Raw genomic sequence first — 11,891 nt, 5'->3', positions numbered from 1 at the left:
GCATGTGAAAAAATCAAGAATGAGATCAAAACCCATGTGTATGTTAACAATCTGTGATCAAATGCATCATGCTTCCTAGAACATAAAAACAACATTTAGATTTTTAGGGTGATGACCTCATAAACCATATTCTCCTCTCAAGGCCCCCCTTAGCTACTGCCTCTACTGCCGTGACGGTTTTGGAGCCAAAGATGCTGCAAAAAATCTAGAATTTCAATACAAAGTTCTGGCAGACAACTCTCAGCACATATAACAGTAAAAATTTGACATAAATATCTACATCACGTAAACAGCGTCAAAGAATACTTTAACAAGCCTACCTATGACTTTTCTTATATGCACAACTATGTTCCCACTCTCTAGGCACCACAGTACTACTCAATATCAGCGTGTACATAATCAACAAAAACAAAGTTCTTCTGGAGCTCGTACAAAGCATAAGCAACAGCAGCACTAACAATCGCAAGTCCACTTAAAATTAGTCGTAAATGCAACGCTGAAGGGATACCAGCTGTTGTAGCAAAAATGACAGTGGCGGCTATCAGTATTTTCTGCCATAGTTTGAAGGCCTCGTAAGCTCCTTTACATGATGAACACTTCAGTGTATGCTGCTCAAACCTATCCAGCATCTACATAAATAGAAACAAGACATTAGAACATATGATGTATTAGCCTGATGAATTGCTTTAGACACGTAAAGAATATTGGGATCATTATTAATGGAAAATCTCCACAAGACAGCCAGAGACTACAGAAGTTCATTATAATCTACATCTCCTATGACTAAAATAATTGATAGAGTTTACTAAGTAGTGTTTTCATTTCAGTTATGGATTACAATGAACTCAGGGTGCATTCTCTTTACCTAATTTTGCTATAATTATATAACTGAACTCATCTGGTCTTATTGGAACTAATCTGAGCTCAAATTAACTTATTGAAACTAATATGGGTTTTACGGAACTCACTTTTCAAAGTATTAGAACTCATCTAAACTTACAGACTTGAAACTTGTTTTTTAAAGGTGAAATCCACACAACCTAAATCACATGTTCAACTCAAGTATCCTCATTTACTTGTGAAGGAGTAGTTCAATTGATAGGTTCACTCTTGGGTTTGGGAAATTGCCATTATGTAATTGCAGGACAATCATTTGAAGATCATGAACAACTGAAACTAGAGAATCCCCCTTTTCCACCCAAAAAAAGGAACAGAGCAAACATCAGCAAGAGCTTAAGTAGTTTCGGATGCTAGTGCAAGTGTGCAACTATGAGTCATCGTAAAGCATTTCAGTCCCCAACTTTGGTTAAAGCTAAATTTAAGACTACTTGGCTCAAGGAAAACTCGATGTTCTTTTCCATTTTAGTGTTCTTCATTGTATAGTTGGTTTCTTGTTCTCTCTATTTGCATGTACAGAGAATTTAGGGCGAAGGGAAGAGAAGTAAGTAAGCATCAAACAGTTTCTTTGATTACAATTCGGGAACGGAGATACAAGACATTACTATTTCTCACCTCACGTTTGGACAAAACTATTGACGGCAATGGCTGCTGGCTCACTACACCAAACCATTCAGGTTGCCCATTGCCATGTCGTCTCAGCCAGTTACGAAATGCTAGAACAAAACGATCTGACTGTGTTGGTGTGAAAGTAATTTTCGTGTATTGTTTATTAATATCTTCAGAATCCTCTGCCAACTTAGATTGAAAGAACTTTTCTTGACCCTGAAGCACAATCATATCTCCGTCATACACTTTGTTGGATGTCCAATGTTCATGCCATCTCGGAACAACCTAAACAATCAGAAGCATCAAATAAGTAAGTGGCTTGATAAATCACCATAAAAAAGTGTTCTTTCAACCCTAGTTATCTTTGCGATGCGTCAAACATAGAGTGTGATACGATTCACAATCACATAATCTTACTATCTATTTAACAGCAAATGCTACAATCAGTGGAAATTGTTTGATAAAAAAGCAAAAAAAGATTAATATTAAAAAGAGTGATCAAGTACTAATTAGTGGAACCTTGCCAGCAGTGCAAAAGCACATAAGCTTAAGTAGATTGAGCTACAGAGGCTGTTCTCTTTAGTTTTATAACAGCAAGTCCACAAGGGAGATCATAGTTCAAAATTGTGAACTTCAATTACTCACCTGCCACCAAGAAGGACCCGGCACCGTCAACTGGAAAAAGTTGCGAGCACTACAAACAATAGAACGTGTCTTGCCAGGTGCCATTGGTATGTTGAAGGAGCAAATCCATATTGTCCACTTCTGGTCACCAATTACAGGAAGCTTTGTGTCTATATCTATCCTGAACCACGACATAGAAAATTATATCATAAATAAAGCAAACTAGTTCTATGAAAGGATATGATAAATAATCATCTTAATGCCCATCAACTAAACTAATCACCCTGCAGAGAGAGAATTTAATGAAGCTCAGTGACTTTTTGATGCACGTCACCATTTTATCTCAATGGATCTAAAACTACGAATGCAAGTCATTGACCTAATAATTAAAAAAATAAAAGTCACCCTACCATTGAGAAAGAACCATCTTACTCGTCATAGATTATGATTATCATCAATACTATTTTTTAAGCAAAACCACGATCCATTTCTATCTTAACAGAAATATAAACAACCAAATTAGCAATGGAAAGAGCTTGCCCACCAACATCATTTATTAGACCATTAGTCGAGTCCCCTTTTTAGACAGGAAGACTGCCTCAACCTCCTGAAGAATTGCACTTGCTATTTTGCGATGTCCCAATAAAGCTGTCTGACTACAATTGTACAATTGACTTTCTTATGCAATTTTTTTCTTAGGTTGCTCTGGATGAACACCACTGTACAAAATGGCACATTTTATAAGACAGAAGTAGTTACATGCTATAAATATGCTAATTCAGCAGTGAGGAAAGCATAGATCCATAGACTATTTCTTAAAATCGTGATGAATTTAGGACATTCGATCATGGTTTAGTTCCAGGCTCTAGACATGGACATTAAATCTTGTTCTTTTCACCTTATTTTTGCTTACATGAGCTTCTGAACTTATCTAAACTTAACTGAACTTATTAGACCTTATTCAATCTTATCTCAACTAATTAGACCGTATTCCGTGAGTTTGTCAAACCTTATTTTTACTGAGCTAAACTAAACTGAGTTTATTAGACCTCATCTGAAATTACATTAACTTATTTTTATAAGGACTGAAAATAAGTTGAGTTGTAATTCTTCACTGATAGAGAATTATAAGTGTGAATGTGATGCCAAAATTGTCTCAGACGACATTCAAATTTCAAAGACTATAGATAAATAATATAAAAAAACCCCAGAGATATCAGTAGGCTTACTTATTCAAATAGTAACAAGGTGCAATAAATTCAGCACTAATTCTTGGGTTATCATCATTAGCTCCAGAAAAGCCCCAAGGACCACTAGACTCAACCTTGAATGGTAAAGGCTTAGCCCTGTCTCTCCTTCCAGTAACCTGATATAATTAATTGTTAATTAGTGACAATTTATATAGGAATGGAGTCACCAACAGCAAATAATTTTCAACTCCTGAGCACCATCTTTAACATGCAATTACTTGATTCACAAAAAAAGGTCATTTCCTATGTCCTCTATGAAAAACAGAAGTCCTTAATTGTCACCATTATGTTATGGACTCCCTGGTACCTGCCTTCTCACAACTACAACAAATGCAATAACAAGACTCAAGAGAAATTTCAGTCACAAACACCAACTTTCTATTACTCAGAACAATGGAAAATCACAGTATTCGAGTCACTGGATGAACTCCTTAGGACTACAAGGTAAAAGCTTAATTTTCTGGATAAAAAACTAGTGAGATTTCTCTCCTCCTATTTATAGAATCACTAGATCTTTCTACTGCCCAATAGTACCATTCTTCCTGCCCAAAAGTACTGCCACCTTTCCTGCCTGCTGCCCTTCTCAGGTGCCCTTAACAGAAAGATCCCTAGTCTCCAACGTTATTCTCCACGTCAGCCTTCTTCCCATTCTTTTCCATCTCATCATTCCCCTCTTCTTCTATTGGTGAAACCCCGGAATTACCCTTGTTCTTCAGATTCCTTCTGGAATAAGTATATAATATTGGTGGCCTAGGTGGATGTATGACATTGCCTGCCACCCAAGCATCCACCTTGTCCTCAAGGTGGAAGTCTTCGAATCTCTGTTGGATTGAAGAGAACTCTTCCCAAGTGGCCTCAAACTCAGAAAGGTCTTTCCATTTTATCAGCACCTCTATTCCGGACCCCCTCCCTGCTGCAGCAGTTCTTACCCCAATGACTTCCTCCGGGTTTGCCTCAAGTTCCAAATCTGGGTTGATTTTGGAAGGGAAGGTCTGCAGTAGGTGTATGATTACCCACAGCCTTCCTCAATTGTGATATATGAAAAACTGGGTGTATGCTACTGGTTGGAGGCAACTCAAGCTTGTATGCGACCGGTCCGATTTGCTGAATGACCTGGTAGGGACCATAGAACCTAGGAGCCAGTTTTTCACAGGGTCTTTTGGCCAAGGAACCTTGCCTGTAGGGCTGTAACTTCAGATAGACCATATCTCCGGTCTTTACTTGCACTTCTCTCCGTCTGACGTCTGCCTTTTGTTTCATCTTCTGTTGGGCGCGCATTAGATGGACTCTCAGCTCATCCAGTATGGCATCCCGCTCTTGCAAGTGTGCTTCCAGTGATCCCACTGTCGTTTGGCCGTGGCTGACCCTTACCAAGGGTGGTGGATCTCGCCCATAAACTGCTTTAAATGGAGTCATTCCCGTTGACATGTGTGGGGAGGTATTATAGGAGTATTCAGCCCATGCTAGCCAACGGGCCCAAGTGCGAGGTTGTCCAGTAATGAAACATCTCAGGTAAGTTTCCAGGGCCTTGTTCACGATTTCTGACTGGCCGTCGGTTTGGGGGTGATATGCCGTACTCCTTCTCAGTTGAGTTCCATGTAGCCTAAATAACTCGCGCCAAAAATTACTCATAAAAACTTTATCTCGATCTGAGATTATTGAGGCTGGGAACCCATGTAGCTTAACCACCTCTTTGAGAAATACTTCCGCCACTGTAAGAGCTGAAAAGGGATGAGTTAAGGCTAGGAAGTGAGCTGCTTTGGTGAAGCGGTCTACCACGACTAACACCGTGTCCACCCCTCTCGACCTTGGTAGACCCTCAATGAAATCCATGGTCAGGTCCTCCCAGACTTGACCTGGAATAGGCAGGGACTGTAAGAGTCCGGCGGGTGATTGGCTTAGAGATTTTTGTTGCTGGCAGGTTGTGCACGCCTGAACGTGAGCAGTGATCATCTTTCTCATGCGAGGCCAAAACCATTCCCCAGCCACTCGGAGATATGTTTTCAGCTCTCCGGAATGCCCTCCCACAGGGGAATCATGATAGAATTTTAGCAAGTGAGGAATAAGGGGAGATGTAGGGGAAAGAACCAAACGCCCTTTATAGAGAAGCCTCCCTTTCTCCACCGAATAACCCAGGTGTTCCTTCTTTTCTTGCGTGATCTCCGTGATGATCTGCTGGATAAACGGGTCCCGGTTCAACTGTTCCTGGACCATCTCCCAACTGGGTCCACTAACTGAAATTAGTGAGCAGAGCCCAACCTCACCTTCATTGGTGGACTTTCGGGATAGAGCATCCGCGACCCGATTCGAACTCCCTGTTTTGTAATGAATTTCAAACACGAAACCCATTAATTTGCTTACCCACCTCTGATATTCCGCACCTACTTCTCTTTGTTCCATGAGGTACTTCAAACTTTTTTGATCCGTCCTAATAATGAACTTCCTTCCCAACAAGTAATGGCGCCATTTTTGTACTGCCAACACGATCGCCATTAATTCCTTCTCATAAACTGATTTCAATCGATTCCTCGGGCCCAACACATGGCTGTAAAACGCAATTGGACGCTGCTCCTGCATGAGGACTGCCCCCAACCCTTGTCCCGATGCGTCGGCCTCAATCACAAATTCTTTGGTGAAGTCGGGAGTGGCCAGAACAGGTGCGGTCATCATAGCACGCTTGAGGTTTTGAAAAGCTTCGGTTGCTTCGATACTCCACCCGAAGTTATCTTTTTTGAGTTGCTCTGTCAAGGGCATGGCGATGTTAGCATAATTTGCTATGAATTTTCGATAATAACCGGTTAATCCAAGGAACCCCCTGAGTTCCCTGAGATTTCGGGGTTGTTCCCACTCCACCATGGCCCTTATCTTTTCCATATCAACAGCCACCCCAGATGCCGAAATCACATGTCCAAGGTTGGCAATTTGGTTTTTTCCAAATTCGCATTTCTTGAGGTTAGCATAGAGTTTGTGATGGGCTAAAACCTCTAGAACTTGCCTCACATGGTGCAGGTGAGTGTGCTCATCCTTGCTGTAAATTAAGATATCGTCAAAAAATACAAGGACAAATTTACGAAGGAAGGGTCGGAATACCTCATTCATTAATGACTGAAAGGTTGCCGGTGCGTTGGTCAACCCGAACGGCATGACTAGGAACTCATAATGCCCCTCATGAGTCCTAAAAGCCGTTTTTGGCACATCTTCGGTTTTGATTCTGATCTGGTGATACCCGGATTTGAGGTCGAGTTTGGAGAACACAGCTGCCCCATTTAACTCATCTAGCAGCTCATCAATAACCGGTATCGGGTATTTATCGGGAACCGTGGCTTTATTCAAAGCCCGATAGTCAACGCAAAACCTCCAAGATCCATCTTTCTTTTTCACCAATATAACCGGGCTAGAATATGGGCTGGTAGAAGCTTGTATGATACCGGCGGTCAACATTTCCTTCAACAACTTCTCAATCTCATTTTTCTGAATCTGGGGATACCGATAAGGTCTTATGCTTATCGGGTTGCTGCCCTCAAGCAGATTAATGGCGTGATCTCGGTCGCGTATGGGTGGTAATCCCATAGGCATGTGAAAAACCGACTGGTATTCCTCCACCACAGCTTGCAGTTCCGCCGGAATTTCGGGTAAACCCGAAGCGGTTTCTACCCAGGCCTCAAGTTGATTTAGTTCCACTAGTACCCCACCCCCTGCATTCCGTATTGTTCTATACATTGCTTTCAAGGAAATCTTACCTTTTTCCAGAGAAGGGTCTCCTTTAATGGTGACAGAGGACCCCCCGATGTTGAACTTCATTATATGCGACCTCCAATTAGTGGTAACTGCTCCCAACTTTTCCAACCACGACACCCCTAGGATAAGGTCGGAGTTACCCAGATTCAACACCAAGAATTCTTCTGTAATCCTTACCCCCTGGATATCCAACTGAACTCCTGCACATTTTCCGCTTCCTTGCACGGCGGTACCGGTACCCAAGGTGACCCCAAACTCCTCTCCGATTTCAATGGGTAGCCCAAGTTTGTTCGCGGTGTCCCCTGAGATGAAGTTGTGAGTAGCACCTGGATCAATCATCACAATCACCTCCTCATTCCCAATCTTTCCTACCACTTTCATGGTTTTTGGGTTAGATATCCCTACCACTGAGTTTAGGGATACCTCTACCGTGTTCACCTCCATTTCCGGTGGTGCTACCTCCTCTCCCGTGACTTCGGGTATCTCCTCCTCCTCGCCGGTATCCTCGGCGATTAGAACACTCAACTCGCGTTGTTGACAACGGTGGCCGGCGGACCATTTTCCGTCACACCGGAAGCAGAGACCGTTTTCACGGCGGTGTTGTAACTCTTTGTCGGAGAGTCGCCGGACTCCTCCTTGATTAGGGGGGTTGAAAGTGGGTCTGGGTTGGTAAGGGATAAGGTTTAGCGGTTTGTTTTGGTTGGAGGTGTTTAGTGTGGGTGAAGGGTATGAGTTGGGCGGATTTGGGCTGGGGTTGGTATATTTGGTGTTGTGGGTAGGGTAGTAAGTACTGGGTAAGGTTTTAGAGGAAGAAGGCCCACTTTTGTTATTCTGGCCCAACCTCAATTTATCTTCTGCCATTATGGCTAGCTCCATAGCGTGGTCCAAACTTCTTGGCCCAAGAAGTCTGACCTCAGCCCTCACCTGGGGTTTCAACCCATTTAGGAAATGGCCCAGCGCCAAGGCCTCCGGTACATTCTCTAATGGGGCGGCCATTTCAATGAAGCTCCTTTGATAGTCACTCACCGATCCTTTTTGCTCCACCGCCAACCATTGTTCATGGAGCGACCCGGCCAGTGCCGGTCGAAATCGCCGGAGAACTAAAGCCTTCATTTCTTCCCATCTCCGAATCGGCCTTCTCCTATCCTCCCACTGGTACCACAGTAACGCGTCTCCTTCGAGAGCTACCACCGCTGCCTCTGTCTTTTCCTCCTCCGTCAGCCCATAGAAGGAGAAATATCTTTCGGCTCGGAGCACCCATCCATCCGGGTGATTTCCATCAAAAAGCGGCATGTCGAGCTTCCGATACCTCCAATTCCTTCCTCCACCATCACGTCGTATGCCCTCCGGTGCCATTCGGTTTTCCCTGATATTGAATCCCTCAAATCCCGGTGGCACTGGTGGGTCTCCCCGAGGTCTCTCCGGTGGCGTATTCCTTTGTTCGCCCGTGAGGAGTCCACGTATTTCTTCCTGTGACCTATTCTGCTCCTCCATCATCTGGAGTGTTAGTGCTGCCAGTTCTTCCCTCAACAACCTCATCGAAGCCTCCGTTCCCACCCTTACTTGTTCTATCACGTCTTCCCTCAAGTTTTGGCGCATGTCCTCCAGTTCACGATGGAGTGTCTCCTTCAAACCGGTAATTTCTTGCTCGCACACATCCACTCTCTGGGTTACGTTGGTGGGAGCCATGGTTTCTCAGGTCGTCGGCTCTGATACCAAGTTGTTATGGACTCCCTGGTACCTGCCTTCTCACAACTACAACAAATGCAATAACAAGACTCAAGAGAAATTTCAGTCACAAACACCAACTTTCTATTACTCAGAACAATGGAAAATCACAGTATTCGAGTCACTGGATGAACTCCTTAGGACTACAAGGTAAAAGCTTAATTTTCTGGATAAAAAACTAGTGAGATTTCTCTCCTCCTATTTATAGAATCACTAGATCTTTCTACTGCCCAATAGTACCATTCTTCCTGCCCAAAAGTACTGCCACCTTTCCTGCCCTGCTGCCCTTCTCAGGTGCCCTTAACAGAAAGATCCCCTAGTCTCCAACGTTATTCTCCACGTCAGCCTTCTTCCCATTCTTTTCCATCTCATCATTCCCCTCTTCTTCTATTGGTGAAACCCCGGAATTACCCTTGTTCTTCAGATTCCTTCTGGAATAAGTATATAATATTGGTGGCCTAGGTGGATGTATGACACATTAATCACTGTGGAAATGGATGATCTGATGCCATGCCATTTCACTGTCTGAGAGTTCAGTGATAGAGTTAGGGAAGATATATTGACAATTGGCAGAAGCAGTTTCAGATATATATTATGTCCAACCAATGAAAGCACCTATAAAGCTACAATTCACAGCAGGTACACAATAAGCTATGACATTAGTTACATAAGATGTGAAAAAAGTAGTCGCCCAATTGGCATGTCAACATCCATAAGGTCAACAGGTAAAAGTACTAATTTACGAAATCACACTATGCCCTCAATCAAGCTTTTAAATTTCGAGATATGGGTTGACTTATAATTACTTATAACCCAATTGATTAGTGGTAATAAATGGTGATAGGAAATTTTATATAAACATCCATGATAATGCTACTTTATCCCAAAATATCCACTTTCTTCCTTAAATTTCATTATCACCATCCACTACTACTTGAAATGGTGCTATTCGATATTTATGAAGGAAAAGACACATTATAAGATGAAGTTTCACTAACATGAATATTGACATGAAAGTTCTTTTACAAATTTACACTAAAATGCATTATCATTTTTACCTATTATGACCAATAACCAAACAAACTATTAGGATATGCCTTTTGTTCTAGTATGTGATAATGTCTGCAAGCGTTATGAGTGAAAAGTAAAGTCTAGTGACACACCTTCTATTGTCACTTTGGGAATTAGAAGCTAAAGCTTAACTAAAATATTTTATGCATTTCAAAGATCTAACATCAACTTCAAACTTGAGGGACATGTAGTTTTCATGTACGCCTTCTATTCGAAGATGAAAAAAAAAAGAGGTGATAGCACTTCAGTTGGAAACCAAGAAAATCATAAAGAAGAAGCTTAGTGGAACACTGCTTTGACCAAATCGTAATCCAGCCCACGGACATGTTGAGGCCCAAACCTCGTTCTAACTACATGACACAAATATTAAGGTCATGGACAGACATAAGGATCCCAGGTCCAAGTATACCTTATGATGTGCAAAGTCAATGTGTGAAGGATCAGAGACATTCTCCATCAAAGTATCATAACCGTAATATAAATCACGTTGGATTGATACGGTAGCAAATTCAGGCTTATCGAAGTCATCTGGCAACCTAACATATAAAAAATGCAACTCCACATCAGCAATATCCTTTAAACAATCAAAATGACACAAACATTAGATACCAACGGAGAACTAATATACAATTACATACATCAACCACATCACATCTTCAAGAATATAATAATCAAGCATCAAATTACTAATCAACTGTTGGTTAATATAATATACATGAGAACCAAATCAAAGCATACATATATCATAATCATAAGCCTAATATATATACTTTCCCAAGAGTTTAGGAATAGGTACCTAGGTGGTTGAGTAACACTAGCTCTCTCCCACCCATTCTCATCAGGCCAAACAAAGAGCAACCCTTGAGACACCATAGTTGGGAACTTTGTGGCACAAGCTCTAGCAGACTTCACGGCTCGAGCTTCCGGTCCTTCCGATTTCGCCTGAGGGATCCGGGTACACGACCCACACCCATCAAAAGACCACCCATGATACGAACATTGCAGATCACCATTCTCATCTATCCTTCCTTCCTACCCAACACATAAAATGGCAAAAACATCAAAACCCACATCATGAACAGCCCAAAATCAGGTTCAAAAACGGAATTAATCACTCTAAAATTGACCAAAAATGGAAATTTCAAATACCCACTTCAATAAATGAAATAATAAATAGAATTATGTCAAGAAATTGTCAAATTCTTACAGATAAAGGAGCTAGACGATGTGGGCATTTGTCATCAAAAGCAACCCATTGATTAGCAGATTTGTTGAACCACAAAACGATGTCACGTCCAAGAAGCTGAAAAGGGGTTGGGACACGAGAATCGAGGTCTTCGAGGAGAGAGACTGGATACCAATGATCTCGCCATGTAAATTTCGATGATTCCTCTGTTTCTTCAGAATCAGGGGAAACGACGTCGTTTAAGAAAGTGGGTACTTCTTCTTCAGAAGAAGAAGAGGTAATTGTGTTTGATGGAGCAGTGACTCGTAGTAAACGAAGGTTCGAGAGTTTTCTGGAGGAAGAAATCTGGGTTTTGCGGAGATGAGGAGAGAGAAAGGGGAGAGGAGAGAAGGGTTTTGTCAAAGTTTGTGGTGTTGTGGAAGAGAGAGAAAATGCCATTACTACTGTGAGAATTATACTAGTTGTGTTGAAAGGTGAAGTTTTTGTAAGATTTTCATGGATGGAAATGGAGGATTTAGTTAAGAGTTAGAGAGAGGAGTTTGCGTGCAAGTATTGGCAAAAGAGGATAGTCGTTGTGAATTGTGATGTTTCAAAGGTGGTGGCAAATGGGGAAGACGACAATGGAAGATCACCACCACATGTTTTTCGTTTCTAGAACTAGGCAACTAGCTCTACTCGATTTTTCCACCTGTTGTGGGATATGGGATCTTTCTCTTTTGAGGATTGGTCGATTGGAGTAGAGCCGGCAAAAGTTGATCCTACACGATGTTAGTATGACTACTCGTAAT

At 41.9% G+C, this 11,891-nt stretch overlaps 1 protein-coding gene across 1 annotated transcript; it reads right to left on the bottom strand.

Annotated features, from left to right (window-relative positions):
• Positions 1-248: 248 nt before the first annotated feature.
• On the bottom strand, positions 249-11,820 carry LOC104902984 (pheophorbide a oxygenase, chloroplastic). The gene is made up of 7 exons (XM_010690946.4): positions 11,125-11,820; positions 10,714-10,949; positions 10,327-10,453; positions 3,360-3,496; positions 2,152-2,311; positions 1,513-1,791; positions 249-629 (listed from the first exon to the last, which is right to left on the bottom strand). Exons 1-7 carry the CDS (start codon positions 11,539-11,541, stop codon positions 375-377), a joined length of 1,611 nt encoding a protein of 536 aa, XP_010689248.1. The 5' UTR covers positions 11,542-11,820; the 3' UTR covers positions 249-374.
• Positions 11,821-11,891: the final 71 nt, after the last annotated feature.

The sequence above is a fragment of the Beta vulgaris genome, chromosome 9 (assembly GCF_026745355.1).
Source record: "Beta vulgaris subsp. vulgaris cultivar EL10 chromosome 9, EL10.2, whole genome shotgun sequence".
Lineage (NCBI taxonomy): Eukaryota > Viridiplantae > Streptophyta > Magnoliopsida > Caryophyllales > Amaranthaceae > Beta > Beta vulgaris.
The sequence above is the reverse complement of the archived record's forward strand: the minus strand, read 5'-3'. Positions and strand labels throughout refer to the sequence as shown.

Excerpts from the sequence above, each read along its gene's own strand:
- LOC104902984 (XM_010690946.4), bottom strand. The coding sequence starts at position 11,541 with ATGGCATTTTCTCTCTCTTCCACAACACCACAAACTTTGACAAAACCC. Across the intron at positions 10,454-10,713 it reads AGTGTTACTCAACCACCTAG|GTTGCCAGATGACTTCGATA; the intron begins GTACCTATTCCT and ends TTTATATGTTAG. Across the intron at positions 2,312-3,359 it reads CCTTGTTACTATTTGAATAA|GATAGATATAGACACAAAGC; the intron begins GTAAGCCTACTG and ends GTCGTGGTTCAG.